Raw genomic sequence first — 16,994 nt, forward strand, 5'->3', positions numbered from 1 at the left:
TGGTCCTCCGTGGTTTTATGTTTTTTGGATACAATCCGGGTTAGCACCAGAACATCCCTTTCAGACAGCTTCCTCTTGCGTCCACAGTTAATCCTGTTGGATGTGGTTTGTCCTTCTTGGTGGTTTGCTGACATTACCGTGGATACCGTGGCTCTTGATACATCACAAAGACTTGCTGTCTTGGTCACAGATGCGCCAGCAAGACGTTCACCAACAATTTGTCCTCTTTTGAACTCTGGTATGTCATCCATAATGTTGTGTGCATTTCAATATTTTGAGCAAAACTGTGCTCTTACCCTGCTAATTGAACCTTCACACTCTGCTCTTACTGGTGCAATGTGCAATCAATGAAGACTGGCTACCAGGCTGATCCAATTTAGCAAGGCATATCACACTGACATCGCTATTATTATCACAGCCAAACATAACTCTAAAAAGATGTGCCCTTTAAATCCAAGTACTCTAATACCTACTGCAGAAGATGGAAAACCACACTCTTATAAAGCAAAAGTTGAAGAAGACACAAAACCCAGACAAGACATTTCTCAAACCCTTATACCAGATTCATGTGTTGTGTTTGTAGATGGCTCATCATCTAAAGATGAATATGGAAAGAATAGAGTTGGTTATGCAGTAACAACCATCGATAGGATAATAGAAGCTAAATCTCTACCCAATACATGCTCAGCCCAAACAGCAGAATTATATGCTGTAGTAAGAGCATGTGAATTACATGAGGGACAAATACTTACTATATACACAGACAGCCAATACGTTTTCGGATCAGTACATCACCATGCTAAGATTTGGCAAAATAGAGGTTTTAAAACATCATCAGGAACAGAGTTAACACATTTTAATCTTTTGAAAAGATTATTATCGGCAATACAGCTACCTGGTAAAATAGCACTCTGTAAATGTAAGGCTCACCAAACAGATTCTAGCACGGAAACAAAAGGGAAACCTTTTGCAGACATAACTGCAAAGAAAGCTGCAACAGAACCCCTAACACTAAAAATGTCTGACCTGCTATTTATAGACACAGACGTGCTGAAAGACGCCCAACAGTCAGCAACCAAGACAGAAATAAAGGCCTGGCTAAAGAGAGGAGCACAGAAAAAAAGATGACATCTATCAGATAGAAGATAAACCAATCCTCCCAAAATATTTATACAACACAGCGGCTACAGTGACACATTGGGAAGACCCACGTGTCAAGGGGGGAATATGTCACATCTGGTAAAGCATTAATGCTACACTATAAATATTTCTGACTATGCAAATCATTTTTGCAGATCATGCATAATTTGTTGCAAACACGGGGGAAGAAATATTGCCTAGTTGTAATAGATGAACCTAGTGACACATTTCTTCCCCACATATGGTATCCCACAGATTATAAGGTCAGATAATGGAACTCATTTTGTAAATAAATTAATAGAACTAAGTTCTAATGCATTAGGGTTTCAGTTAAAGATTAAGGAAAACAATGGAAGAAACAGGGAGGCCATGACCCGAATGCCTATCCCTGGTTAAATTATGGATGAGAATAACTCCAAATCAAACTGGTCTTACTCCATTTGCCACCTACTGTACATCATTGTATAACTCCACCCACTATATTCTGAGTCTGAGATCACGTGACACCAAGTTGCTGATGTGAATTTGTATTCTCAAAGAAATAGTACATGGCAGACCGTTTTCTCTGCCTTCTGACATGAATGAAATAGAGAAAGCACAACAGGAAACTTCATTAGCTGAGTGGATGAATAAAATGTTGCAGACAAAAGAAGAACAAATGTCCAGTGGTCTGCCGATAATCTCTGCTCCTATCCCACAGAATGAGGCCTGGAGACCTGGTCCTGATTAAGACACTCCACCGGAAGGATTGGAGCACTCCTCGGTGGAAAGGGCTGTTTCAAATACTCCTGACAACGCCCACAGTTCTGAAAATAGCAGAGAGGCCTTCCTGGATCCATAAAAGCCACTGTAAGCCAGTTTTGCCGTTACAGGAGCCAAACCAACCGACGGGGTAGCAGAGGAAGTCCGGGTTCAAAGATGGCCCAGCGTCTCAAACCGGTGAAGAAAACAGCTGATCTGCGCCCAATTATAAAATGGCTCTCTGTAACATGTGGACAGGACTGATAAGCCTGAGCTTAATTCTGGTAGCAGGACTCTTTCTCTATCTAAAGCAGGATCCACAGGAGGTGATACCGAACCAGAAGAGATGGACATCAGACGGGACCCATCTCAGACCACTGACGGAAGAACATGACGCACATCCATTCCTACAGAATTTCTGGTATTGTTCATGGTGGCATATGCAACACTGAACTAGGTAGAAATGCACGAAAATGAAGGGGACGATTATGATGACATGTTGTAAATAAATCACATCAAAAGCCTGAGTGTACTCATACATTGTATTTCATAAAATGACCTTACAGCAGAAAATCGGAAGAAGTTGTTGCTTAAGTGAAATGAGAAAAAGTACAATGATGACATAAACAGGGTAGATTTTTAAATTCCTTTATTATGTTTCACTGTTTTCATTAAGTATTATTCTTTTATTTTTATGATTTCAAGTATTAATCAACATTTAACTTTTAATGGTCGCCGAGGGCGGCGGGACTGTATGAGTATTTCCCACAAAATATAATCTGTTTACCGTCCGTGGGTTTTCGCTCATACAAAGTATTTTTCTTACTCGTTTTTATATTAAATGTTTTTACTTGTGATAAAAGGAGGGACTGTTGGATGGGTGCAAAAACTTGTTATCACTCATGTAAAAACTTTGTGCTGCAAGGCACCTGCACTCCGCTTTGTATCATGCTCTGGTATGCAGCCCTCCTGTGTGTGGGATCACCATTATCTATTTCCCATGAGAACCAGCCTCCTTTCAGCCACACACACACACACACATACACCCTTTCTGAACTGTCTGTTGAACTGTGCATATAAATAAAGAGATAGGGTGTCAAAATTTTGTAGTTTGCACTGCAAAGTGAGCTACCCTTGCAAGTAATCTGAACTGTATCATTCTTGCCTCTGAGTTGACTTGAATAATACCTAACAATCACTTAACCTGGATGGCATTAAATTGACCTCTGATAATAAAGTAAAAAACCTTGGTGTTAACTTTGACTAGGACATGTCATTTAAATCCCATATTAAACAGGTTTCTATGATTTCCTTCTTTCACCTCCAGAACATTGCCAAAATTAGAAATATCCTGTCCAGGAGTGACACTGAAAAACTAGTCCATGCATTTGTTACTTCAAGGCTGGACTATTGTAATTCTTTACTATCAGGATGTCCACAAAATGCAGTTAAAAGCCTTCAGCTGATTCAAAATGCTGCAGCAAGAGTTCTGATGAAAATTAAAAAGAGAGATCATATTTCTCCTATTTTAGCTTCCCTTCATTGGCTCCTTGTTAAATCCAGAATAGAATTTAAAATTCTCCTCCTCACATATAAAGCTCTTAATGATCTAGCTCCATCATACATCAGAGATCTGATTGGTCCATATGTTCCTAACAGAGCACTTTGTTCTCAGACTGCAGGTTTACTGGTGGTTCCTAGAGTCTCTAGAAGTAGAATGGGAGGCAGATCCTTTAGTTATCAGGCTCCTCTCCTGTGGAACCAGCTCCCAGTTTTAGTCCGTGAGGCAGACACCCTGTCTACTTTTAAGGCTAGGCTTAAAACTTTCCTTTTTGATAAAGTTTATAGTTAGAGTGGCTTAGTTTATCCTGAGTTATCTCTGTAGTTATGCTGCTATAGGCTTAGGCTGCTGGAGGACATAATGACCACTTTCACCCTCTTCGCTACATTCTCATACTACTCTCCAATTTTGCATTATTTGCTGTTATTTCAGTTTTTAACTTTGTTCTCTCTTTTCTCTTCCTAGAAGCTACACCTGGCCTGACTCTGTGTCTACCTGTAACACCTTTCTGGAGAGGGGAATCGTCTGAGCTTCTGCTGGCAACAACTTAATGCTCACCTTCTACAGATGATCCACATGGCCCTGTCTTTCAGTGTTTAACCCTTTCTCTCTCCTAGACATGGCTACTGACTGAGCTTCTACTGTAACTAACTCTATGTTCTCTCTTTCAGACTCTAACCTTGAAAACTGGCTCAGAGTTTATCTCTTCTTTCTTTCTAGATGAAACGACTAAAGGAGCTACATCCATTAACATTTACTTTTACTTCCCATAGAAAGTACCCCTGGATCAGTGCTTCTTTGTTCTCTTTGTGTCTCTGCTCTGTTCTCCCAAACTCCCAGTCGGTCGTGGTAGATGGCCGTTCACACTGAGTCTGGTTCTGGTTCTGCTGGAGGTTTCTTCCTGTTAAAAGGGAGTTTTTCCTCTCCACTGTCGCTACATGCATGCTCAGTATGAGGGATTGCTGCAAAGTCAACACCAGTGACTGTCCACTGTCTCTACATGCTCATCCAGGAGGAGTGAATGCTGCAAGTCACTGACTGGATGCAATCTGCTGGGTTTCCTTAGATAGAAAAACTTTTTATCCAATTTGAATAAATAACTGAATCTGACTGAACTGTTCAATTGTTACGATTAATAGGAATGAATGGACCTGACTAGAACTCTGGATGATTGGATAGTGTGTGTGTGTGTTTTAATAGAACAGAAGTGGGTCACATACAGAACCAGGCTGTACTGGAAGGACAGATTTTGTGTCTAACTGTTTGTCCTGCAAGAACCTGCATGAACCACCATGTCTGCTGAGAACTTAGCAAGCAGACAGACTGATGATGGGTCCAGTGGAACCAGTTAACTCCACCATGACTCCACATGAAACATCATGCAAGGTGTGCTGAAATGACTGGATGAGAGAACATCGGATTATTAATAATAATAGATTACAGCATGTATGAGGGGCAGAAATGACCCATACTTGTTTCAGCCTCTGGTTGGCATCCATCACTGCTTGTTCATCATCACAATCATATTTAGCCTCTATAAGGCTGAACGTCTGCCAGTAGGAATGCTCCATCTGTCTGAGCTTTCTTTTGGGACAACGTCCGTCTGCCTGAATGAAGAAGCTTCAGAATCTGTCCAAAACTGCTCGTCCAGCAGACGTTTTTACAGCAGACACTATGGATCAACATGGATATGCTCTGCAGATGTTGCTTTTCTCATGCTCTGTACCCTGTACTGCTCTTTTTAGTGGCACAGCGTTTGATTTGTTTGACTTGAGCAAAGCTGAGGGTGTGAACATGAAGACTTTGTACCAGCCTCTAATGCGGTTCAACCATGCCTCATCTTAATGCTGTGTTCACGTTGACTGATGAAGACCCAGATGTCAAAGTCTTCATTTGGGTTAGATTTTCACAATAAAAGCTGAAAGTAGACCAGCTCTGTGCTCCAGCTCTGTTCTGAGTTTGATGAATCCTTGAACATCATACAGTCTGGTCCACCTGGCAGTCTGAAGCACCTATAGATGGGAAAGAAAACTCTGACCTTATATTCTCAGTTAAGTGTTTCTTGGCAGTGGGCGGGGTCTCAAGGCTGGACTCCATGTTTCTCATGTATCCAGAGACTGACTATTATCAGTACTAATCTTTTGTTTATTACTGCAGCAATTATTATCCTGTTTAATGTGTGTAGCAGCCATGTTGGGTTTTGAGATCAGGGAAGTTGAGTCAGACCTGCAGGAGGCGCTCTACTTGTTATTCCACTTGTCTTGTTAATCTGACTTCAGAGTACAAGTGGAACAGACTTTCACTGATTTCCCTCAGAGGGAATATTTTCCTTATTTTTGTTTGATTCACAGTAAACTGAAGTTTTTCCTAAAATAATTACAGATCAAACCCATCAGAAGAGTTTCGGTGATGCTGACTTCAATCGCCTCCAGCTCAGAAAATTCCTGCTGCTTTCATGTAATATAAAATCCCAACAGATCCGGTCCATCCCTCCGGGATGATTTCTTGATACAGTTCTGGTGTAAATGGGTTGAGGAAATAGAGAGTTACTACAGACTGTGAGACAACAAGATCAGGCTGAGCCTGGATGAAACATGATGCTAAGCTTTGACTGAGCTGTTAGGAGGTGATGGGGTAAAGAAGAAGGAGACACATTCCAGACGGATCAGACGATCATCTGCTTGTTGTTTCCTGCTGAAACCGAACATCTTCACTCACACAAACCTCACTGAGCAACTCACACCTGATCATTACAGGTAATCACAGTGTAGTCCATGACAACACGAGCAACACAACATACAGGTCATGTGACAAACACGCTTCCTGGAAATAACTGCAACCACTCATAATGACATTCATAAGTAGGAAAAAATCCACAAACTGCTGAGACAGTATAAAACACATAATCATAATTATTTTGATCATCATCATCAGCTGCAGCAGCAGCAGCAGACAGGCGAGCAATCCCTGAACACCGCTGTGTCGCAAGGTAAGATCGACGTACCTGCAGGTTCTTCCTCCACACGTTCACAGCTGCAAACGCCAGCTGCATCTGTTTCCTGCGGGCGTCTTTGTGCCGTTTGTAGGCGATCTCGATGAAGATGAGGAAGATCCCTGCGACGATGCCGCCAGCAACCAGCATGAACACACCTGAGGAGGACGGATGGTGATGCAGCTTACTTTACACCTTAGTGATGATGATGACAATGATGAAGGCGGAGCTTGTTTCTTACCTGCCATGTTCTCGAAGGTGAGGGTGGCAGGAGCATTGCTTCTGGAGTCACACTCCTGGTATCGAACCCATGTCTTGTCTAGATCCTCCATGAAGCCGTTCTCATGAGAACTGTGGAGAGAGTGGGCGGGGCATCAGTAGGTGGAGCTAAACCAGAACATCTGGGGTTGCTTAGCATTGTGATGTTTGTTACATGTTTGTTACCTGAGAATCGCCAGAGAGACATTCTGCTTCCACGGACTGTCTTTCCTCATTCCGATCCCGAACCCAGAGCGGAAGAACAGCTCTCCTGTCGTCACCAGATCGCACTTCTGCGACGCCTCAAACTCCAACACAGCGCTGTCCCAGATGAAGGCATGGAGCTTGCTGCAAGGTGAGGAGCACAAACATCCAATGTGGACAGTAGAACAGAAGCGTAGAGCTATGGGAACATCATAGCTGTGAATTGCAGCCGCTTACTTGTCTCGGACGGCCTGGATGGCTTCGGCGGCGCTCTCGTAGTTGTGCTTCTCCATGTGCCGGTACATGGTGCTCAGCTCCACCTGCCGTCTGAAGTAGATGTCCACTGAGCTCTGCTTCACTGTGGCGTAGATGAATTTATCTGATGGGTTACGCAGCTGGAAGCAGCAGAACTGGTGTTACTATGTGACATCATCACGTAAAGCGGAGCCTCAGACTGAGCGCCTGCTCTCACCCTGGGGTCGTTGATGCCAGTGATGCGCTCCTCAGGCCGGTCCAGCACCAGGAAGGCTGCCAGGTTGGCAGTGTACGATGCTACAATGATCATAGCAAATCCCGCCCACACCATCCCCAGGATCCTGGCGGAGAAGCTCCGCGGAGCTCCTTCAGAGGAAGTAATGAGGACAGCATGAGGCACCTCTGGCTGTGGTGCTGAACCCAAAATATAAACACTCTTCACCTTCTCCGATCCCAGAGTTCAGCAGAACTCCCCACGAGAACCACATAGCGGAGGACAGGGTGAGGGCATCTTCTTCTTCCTCTTCACTGTTCACTTTAAACCTTCCGAACGGGCTGCAGACACACAGGGTCATGGTTTCAGATCATACTGGGCTGTTTCAGATTTTCAAACATGATAGGACTCATCTTTTTATGACACCGGTGGATGTATGGAGACAGTTTCAGTTTCAGAATTTCTTGTATTATCTGGCGTCATATGGTGGAAATGTATTTCTTTACATACCCCCTGGGCATTTTTCAACATATTTAGTTCAGTTTCCATAATCTTACCAACTTGTGTCAAATTTGTGGAAAATCACAAATATGTTAATTCAGTTGAATTCAGTTTATTTATATAGCACAATTAACAACACACATCATCTCAAGGCACTTTATAAAGTCAATTCAATCCAATTATCCCGATTCCAAGTCAGGTTCATACATTCCAATTAATCGTAATCATTGAACAGTTCAGTCAGATTCAGTTATTTATTCAAATTGGATAAAAAGTTTTTCTATCTAAGGAAACCCAGCAGATTGCATCCAGTCAGTGACTTGCAGCATTCACTCCTCCTGGATGAGCATGTAGAGACAGTGGACAGTCACTGGTGTTGACTTTGCAGCAATCCCTCATACTGAGCATGCATGTAGCGACAGTGGAGAGGAAAAATTCCTCTCAAGACTAAAAGTGTTTGTGTGGCAAACATATTTTACAAAAATAATAATTTGCAAATTTATGATGGTTATCAATTTAACTTTAGGATGAAAGGTTTTATAGATCTGTCTTCTCAAACCCCCAGTCAGTCCCAGCGGCTCTGAGCCAGGTTCTGGGTCTGTGTCTGCAGGAGGTAAAAATGGTTCTTCTTACCACTGTTGTTACCTACTTGTTCTGGAGGAGGGATTGCTGATTGCAGTTGGCTTGGTTTCCTTGGACACGGATAGCAGGAGCACGGTGGCAGGAACTGATTTTAATAACCAAGGCCAGGGGACAGGAACAGCAGGTTGAGGACAATAAAGCATGACAGTGAAGTAACTGAACCATGGAGTATTTATACCAGGGAGTATGGTTGAAGGAGTATGAATGTGACAGTAAACAGATGAGGAACAGCTGTAGGAGAACATGAACTAAGACCCTGAAGGAACGAGTAAACCAGGCGACACAGAAAATAAACCAAACACTCAATCAGCCAAACCTCAAGGAGACCAAAATTACTAAACTACACTCTAATAGTCCAGTAGTTCTTGACATCCAGAACCGATCATTGGGTCAGTACTCTGGATCCCCCTCATGATGAGACTGATTAAATATTCTGTTTGCAGATGTATGGAAATGACTGAATGAGGATTGTTTTGGTACTGCTGTTTTTCCCAGTGTCACCCAGTCTGTCCATAGTGTTCTGTTTACCTGAACCGGTCTAATAGGTAAAGCATCACTGCCACCACATGGACCGACAGACCGACTAACAGCCACAGTGTGCTCTGGAACGGCTGCATGAACGAGTCCAGAGTGCTGCGAGGGATTTCCTACACAAACACACACACACACAGCGAGAGAAAAACAAATTCATACACACAGATCCATCTGAAACACCCTGGTTCTGGTCCTGACCGGCAGCTGCTTCAGTTAAACTGTGTGTGTGTGTGTGTGTGTGTGTGTGTGCTCAGTTATCATCCATCACTGCTGCAGTGGTTTGATGTGATAATTTACTGTGGGAGCAGCCAGACGTCCACCAGGAATGCATGATGGGAATACTGAGCGCTGGCGGAGATCAAACTGATCGATATCTCCTGAACACTAAATCAATCAGCATCTGTCTGCAGGAACGTGTGAACGTTAACTCAACACGTTCACAGGGTGAAGCTCCGTGAATCTGAGCTGTAACTCAGTGAAGATCGGATCAGAGACAGAAAACTGCTGCTCAGCTCTCAGATTGGATCAATACTAGATTTATTAATGGAAACAGGACAAAAAAGCTCCAGTTTTTTTTTCAGATCCACCTCTGAACTATAGATCAGCAACAGGACCACAGAAAATGTTTGACTGGTTCTACTTGTTCCATCTTTATACCTTCTACACAAGTAAAGTCAAAACACGAATCTGGACCCAGCACCATCTGATCCAGAACTATCTGCAGTAAATATTTTACCAAAGCCGTGGAAGGGAATCTAAATGTTCCAGATGTTTTCTACAAACAGATGCCTGGAGATGATTGGAGTTAAAAGATCCAGGCAGACCACAGCCTGATGTCTGACCTGGTCCTGTTCCAGATCTGGGAACAACAGCGCTGAACCTGACGTTTCTCCACAGATTTTCCTGAAGGAGGAATGGACCACAATCAGGCTCCTATAAACTCAGTAAGGAGCCAATCAGAAGTTGCGGAGGCTGCATATATTCAGGAATCACTGGATCTGGAATGCTTCTGTGCAAACTGGACTGGGAATCTGATACAGGACCAGTGATGGATCATAGAAAACGATGCAACAATGCAGATTTCAGACCTGATTGTTGTTGGGTCTGATTGGACCTGCTGCCGTCTCTGGATCAGAGATGGTTTTCATGAACTGAACCAGTTGAGTTTCAGCATCCTGACACCCGTCCACCCACTGAGACTCAGAGCATCTGCTCACAGAGAAGCTGTGAAGAAAATGTCTGACAGCAGCTTGTTGGAATCTGAACGGATCCCAACACCAATTCTGGCTGAGTGCTGGATTGAGATGGACACATGAAACATTTGTCCTACAAAGACGTTCAAACTCATAAAAACATGTAAAGATCAGCATCTTCACAGGAAACATGACGGTTTCTCTGAAAGGTTTTCTCCACCCCAGATCCATCAGCTGACACAGAGTTACTTGAGCAGATATCTGGAGCACAGTACCACTGCAGGCTGAGGTCTGCAGACAGGCTTAAATCTGAACATGGATCAGAACTAGTCAGATATAATGGTGTTGGTTAAACACGGATAAAGGTAGCTTGCTCACCTTCTTGACGAGGATGGTGAGGCCCTGGTACTTGAAGGGTTTGGAGAACTCAATGTACTGAGCGCGTTCGTTGTTGATGGTGAGTGGAGCCACGATCATGTCGGCCAGGCCTCCCAGCAGCTCCCCCATCATCCCGTTCCACTCCTTCTTGTTGCTGTTGTTCACCTGCAGGAGGGAGGTCAGAGCTGGGTCAGCTGGCTCCATCACTCCCAACAAGTCCAGTCGGAAATATGTTGTTATTAGCAGTCGATAACTGGTCCGAGCAGCAATAAACCCAGTAGAGGAGCAGGAAACAACATGTCTCTCAGACAACTCCTGAACCAGGTATGTTCATCATACATCAGGAAGGTGAAGATTTACCTGAGTGTAGATTTAGATCGAAGATGGTTCATTTAGAACCAAATCCAGCTATTGGTTCTCCTTCCTTTACCATATTCCCATCATTCCCTCCAGTTTTCTCTCATATTTATTTTAACAGCCTTCCTTCCCGTATGGAGAGCCAGAAGTGTCATAATTTGAACATCTTCTATTTTCACTACAGCCATCATAAATTAGAGCTTAAGGTGCCAAAAGTTGTCTAAAATTACAACTTTGTCAACAACATGAAATTAAGACTTTTATCTGTCAGTAACCCATCCTTCCAGGTCCACATGTTGGGATTATGAATCTGAGAATATAATTTAATATTTAATATTAATATTTTAATATTTTATTAAATAATATTCCGGTCTGTTAAGGGTTGTCCTGTGAATACCAGCCCATTAAGGCGATGGTATTAGGACAGAATAGAAAGGTGTGAGACGAGCTCTGACATTATTGAACAGCATAAACTCTGCATATATATGGAATAAATTCACACAATTTATTCAAATACAAGAATTTATTAACAAAAATAAGTCAACTCAAAGTCAAACATATTTCAATCAACAAACTCTTTACTTTGCTAAAATAATCCAACTAAACTACCAAGCAGAATTAAAGAATAATGAAGACTAATGGACTATGTACAATATAAACAAGTTGATTAAAGATGATTGATAATTATGACCAAAAGAGTGATGCAACATTACCATGCAATGTCTATGTTTGAGAACCAAGGATTATCTTGAAGAATCTGGAAATGAAGTTAAGTTAGTCTTGGAACCAACTTAGACAATAATCAGCAAACGTTTAGACAACCAATCACAATGCAAGTGTAAAAGACGGTTGAAGTAGCAGCAGGTACATGGGCAATGATAAGGATACCGATACAGATGCAGCGACTTGTGACTAGGCATGTGTGTATTGTATGTGGTTATCTAGAACAGAAAAACAACAATATAATATATATTAATAACCATGTAGGTGAACTACAACTGCGCATGAATACAGCATGGAAACTGGTCTACAGTACCACTGAAAATCCCATAAGGGGGCACTCTAACACCACACATTAATTAACAATTAAATGCAAGCTACGTGCGCTTGATAAACGCTAGAAACGGTCAAATGAACAGCAATATTACATCACACTCACATTCATAACATATATCTGGTTGAAAGCATTACTTAAATATTAAATGGCTATTTTGGAGTGCATGTTGAGAGCTGTCTCAGGCTCTGCTGTAGCATGAATTGCTTAGATAGTCAAAGTAGAACAAAACCAGAGGATGAAACAGACTCAGCACACAGGATAAGACGGTAAATGAGGTTTATTTCTACTGTAGACTTTGTTTAAGGAATCTTGAGTTGGAGTTGTCCAGAAGCCAGAGGAGGAGGAGGTAAACCCAGGAATCCAAGGAGAGAGAGAGAGAGAGTACTGGTGATGAGAATATTTACAGTGCAGTCCTTAGGAGGGAGTATTACCAGATGTTGGCAGGCAGATAGGCAGATAGGCAGGTCGACAGGCAGGCAGACGGATAGGCAGACAGACAGGAGTCCACATAACTGAGGTTATGTTCCAGCAAAGGTCTGTATCAGCAGCTACTTTAAGAAGCCCATGAGCTCATTAGGAGAATATGTTGCAGCTGCAGACAATGAGCTGCCAGAACCAACCAGAAGGGGAGGAGCAGAGATCCTACAGTACCCTCCCCTCAACGATTGCCTCCAGGCAATCCAGAACGTTTTTCAGGATGGCGTTTGTAAAAGGACGTGATGAGAGCAGGGTCCAGGATGTGAGAACGGGGAACCCAGGTTCTCTCTTCAGGTCCATATCCTGCCCAATCCACAAGATATTGAAAACCACGCCCCCTACGCCGAACATCCAGGATACGATTGACCGCATATGCAGGGTGGTCATCAGTGAGTCAAGCAGGAGGAGGGGGCTTGGTGGGAGGACTCAGGGGTCTTTCCGAGACTGGCTTGATCTGGGAAACATGGAAAGTAGGGTGAATGTGCATGGAAGATGGTAGTTTGAGTCTCACCGCAGATGGGTTGATGATCCTCTCGATGAGAAAAGGGCCAATAAAACGGGGGGCCAACTTTCTAGAAGTATCTTTTAATTTAATATTCCTGGTGGAAAGCCAGACTCTCTGATTGATGCGGCAGACAGGTGCAGCAGAACGGTGACGGTTAGCGAACCTCTTATTTTGTTCCAGAGTGCGTAGGAGGGTCCTCCTGGTCTGTTGCCAGATCCTACGACACCTGGAAACATAATGCTGAACAGAGGGGACCAGGATGTCAGATTCAACACTGGGAAACAGCGGGGGCAGATAGCCCAGTGAAGCCTCAAAGGGGGACAAACCAGTAGCAGAGGAAGTATGTGTGTTGTGAGCATATTCAATCCATGTGAGATGTTTGAACCAAGAAGAGGGGTTGTCATTTATTACGCACCTCAAGGCGACTTCAAGTTCCTGGTTGCATCTTTCTGTCTGTCCATTAGATTGGGGATGGTATCCAGACGAAAGACTTACGGAGGCACCAAGAGCTTTGCAAAACTCCTTCCAAACTTGCGAGATGAACTGCGGGCCTCAGTCAGAAACAATGTCCAAAGGTATGCCATGGATGCGGAAAACGTGGAGAACCATGAGTTGGGCAGTCTCCAATGCAGACGGAAGCTTAGGTAAAGGAACAAAATGGGCTGTCTTAGAGAATCTGTCAACAACAGTAAGGATGACTGTGCTACCGTCAAATGGCGGGAGACCAGTGATGAAATCACCGGAAATGTGGGACCAGGGGCGGCTAGGGGTGGGCAGAGGTTGAAGAAGACCAGCAGGGGGTTGATTAGTGTTCTTGTTTCGAGCACATGTGGGACAAGCTGCAACAAAATCTTTAATGTTGAGGTTCATAGTCGGCCACCAAAAATACCTTTTGGTAAATGTGATCATACGAGTCACCCCAGGATGACAAGTCAATTTATTGTTGTGCACCCAATCCAGAACTTTATTGACGACAGAGTTGGGAACGAACAGCTTGCCCACTGGGCCAGTACCTGGGTCAGGTTCAGACCTCTGTGCCTCCCTGATGTCCTTTTCAATTGCCCAGGTGAGGGCGCCCACAATACAAGAATCCGGTAGGATGGAAGCTTCAGTCTTGAGTTGGTCAGAATGAGAGAACTGGCGAGAGAGAGCGTCAGGCTTAATGTTCTTGGAACCGGGTCTGTGGGAGATAGAAAAATGAAAACGAGCAAAAAACAGAGACCAACGGGCTTGTCTGGGGTTAAGTCTCTTGGCATTTTGAATGTAGGAGAGGTTCTTATGATCAGTCCAAATGAGAAAAGGGACTTCAGTACCCTCTAGCCAATGCCGCCATTCCTCAAGCGCCAACTTGATGGCTAAAAGTTCACGGTTGCCCACATCATAATTTTGCTCTGCTGGAGACAAGCGACGAGAAAAATAGGCACATGGATGTACCTTATCATCGAGAGGAGACCGTTGAGATAAAATAGCCCCTACTCCAATGTCAGAAGCATCAACCTCTACAATAAATTGTGCACATGGATCAGGATGGGTCAATATGGGTGCTGAAGAAAATAGAGTCTTTAATTCCCCAAATGCCCTTTCTGCCTCAGGAGTCCAATGGAACGTTTTCAGAGAGGAGGTGAGTTGAGTGAGAGGTGCAGTGACCTGACTGTTGTTCCTTATACACCTCCTATAAAAATGTGCAAATCCCAAGAACCTTTGAAGTTCCCTGCAATCAGTTGGAGTAGGCCACTCTGCCACTGCCTTGGTTTTCTCGGGATCAGTTCTGTACCTGCCTGCCTCAAAAATGAAACCCAAAAAAGACACAGATGTGACACTGAATTCGCACTTTCGGCTTTAACAAAGAGTTGATTCTCAAAAAGCCTCTGGAGAACTGTTCTGACATGCTGGCGATGTTGTTCTATGTCCTGGGAAAAAATCAAAATGTCATCCAGATAAACGAAAACAACGAGGTTGAGAAAGTTACGAAGAACATAAGAGCTTGGAAAACAGCGGGTGCATTAGTCAACCCGAAAGGCATAACCAAATACTCAAAATGTCCTAGGGGGGTTTTGAAAGCCGTTTTCCACTCATCACCCTCTCGGATCCGGACCAAATGGTAAGCATTGCGCAAGTCGAGTTTAGTGAAGATCTTGGCAGAATGTAATTGTTCATGTATGGAATCAATAAGTGGTAGTGGGTATTTATTTTTAATAGTGATTTGATTCAATCCTCTATAATCAATACAGGGTCTTAATGTGCCGTCCTTCTTACCCATGAAGACGAATCCGGCGCCAACAGGGGAGGTAGACGGACGAATGATCCCAGATGCTAAAGAATCCTCAATGTACTCTTTCATGACCTTTCTCTCGGGTCCGGAGAGATTAAAGAGTCAGCTGGATGGTAGCGGAGCGCCTGGGAGATCAATAGAGCAGTCATAGGGGCGATGCAGAGGTAAAGAAAGAGCCCCTTGTTTGCTAAACACAGGTGCGAAATTGTGGTATTCAGATGGAACTTTGGACAGATCAACAGGCTCAGAAGGTTTGAGTTGTTTGATAGAGTGAGAGACAGCAGTTCTTAAGCAGTTCTGGAGACAGAGATTACTCCATCTCTCTACTCTGCCCTCCACCCAATTAATAGCAGGATTATGTTTCTGCAACCAGGGAAACCCCAAAACTAATTGTGGAGAGATGGAAGAGACAACAAAGAACTCACCCCATTCATGATGGTTACCAGAGGTGATGATGTGAAGCTGAGGCACTTTAAATCTCACTTGAGACATGGTTTGACCAGTGATGCCAGTGACAGAAAGGGAATGGTTGAGAGGCTGAGAGGGTATTTGAAGTTTATCAACCAGATCCGAGGAAATAAGATTCTGTTCAGCACCAGAATCAATAAAAGCGTCAACAGAAAACTTCTCTTGGCCAACAATAATAGTGACCGGAAAACACAGACGAGAGACAGGGGAAGAATGGGATATGCTCATCAAAGTCCCCTGACCTATTGACGAGCCCTCTCTTTTCCCTTCTTGGGGCATCTTGTGATAAAATGTCCTCCTTGTCCACAATATAGGCAAAGACCACCCTCAAAGCGACGTTACCGTTCCTCTGGGGAGAGTCGAGTGTGACCAATCTGCATCGGTTCCGGTTCCGCAGATCCCTCTGAAGAGGAAGTGGGTGCGTCGAGGAAAGTGGTTCGAGGCGCCAGAGAGTGCTGCCACTGTGAATTGTAGTTCCTTTCTGTTTGTCTCTCTCTTAGACGGTTGTCAATGCGGATCGATAGGTTGATTAATTCATCCAGTCTTTCGGGTTCATCTCTCAAAACCAACTGGTCCTTTACTTGATCTGCAAGGGAATTAACAAAAATACCTTTGAGTGCCGCTTCATCCCAACCCACTTCCTGCACTGCCACACGGAAGTCGATGGCGAACTCCGCCAACGCTCTCCTTCCCTGTTTGAGGGTGAGTATCTTCTTAGCCGCTGCCTCCTGCTGGAGTGGTTGATCGAAGACTCTCTTGAAGTGACTGAAAAAAATGGCATAACTAAGAGACTCAACAGGGTTAGATGCCAAATAGACGTGGGCCCAGCGCAGAGCAGATCCCTTTAGCGAGGTAACAATATAAGTAATCTTGGAAGCAGCAGTAGGGAAAAGGGAGGGGGAACGACTAAATGCTAATTCACACTGGAGAGAAAAACCACCAAAGTTATTAGGATTACCATCAAACAGTTCAGACGGACGGAAGTCAGGCTCTCGGATCCCAGAAGATAGAATTGTGGGTGGCTGAGGATTCTCTAAACAAACTGGAGGATTGGAAGAGGCAGGTGAGAGTTTGGTTATGATTTCGCTTAAAGCATGAACCATACCACCAAGTTCTGTGAGATGAGAATCCGTAGTCCTTTTTTGTTTCAGTAGCTGTTGAAGCATGGTTTCAGTAGATTGTAGGCGTTCCTTTAAGGAAGTCTGTTCATCATCTGAATTGTTCTTCGACATGTTAGATGGCTGG

General features: G+C 43.7%; 1 protein-coding gene across 1 annotated transcript in view; it reads right to left on the bottom strand.

The window, feature by feature from the left end:
* Positions 1-16,994, bottom strand: part of grin1b (glutamate receptor, ionotropic, N-methyl D-aspartate 1b) — a 100,465-nt gene that overhangs the window by 22,069 nt on the left and 61,402 nt on the right. Inside the window, exons 14-21 of the mRNA XM_047381723.1 lie at positions 10,614-10,778; positions 9,037-9,155; positions 7,594-7,706; positions 7,369-7,517; positions 7,134-7,291; positions 6,879-7,040; positions 6,676-6,785; positions 6,447-6,592 (exon numbers count right to left, since the gene is read on the bottom strand). Of these exons, the coding sequence (XP_047237679.1) occupies positions 6,447-6,592; positions 6,676-6,785; positions 6,879-7,040; positions 7,134-7,291; positions 7,369-7,517; positions 7,594-7,706; positions 9,037-9,155; positions 10,614-10,778 (1,122 nt within the window). The remainder of the gene's footprint in view (positions 1-6,446; positions 6,593-6,675; positions 6,786-6,878; positions 7,041-7,133; positions 7,292-7,368; positions 7,518-7,593; positions 7,707-9,036; positions 9,156-10,613; positions 10,779-16,994) is intronic.

The sequence above is a fragment of the Girardinichthys multiradiatus genome, chromosome 12 (assembly GCF_021462225.1).
Source record: "Girardinichthys multiradiatus isolate DD_20200921_A chromosome 12, DD_fGirMul_XY1, whole genome shotgun sequence".
NCBI lineage: Eukaryota > Metazoa > Chordata > Actinopteri > Cyprinodontiformes > Goodeidae > Girardinichthys > Girardinichthys multiradiatus.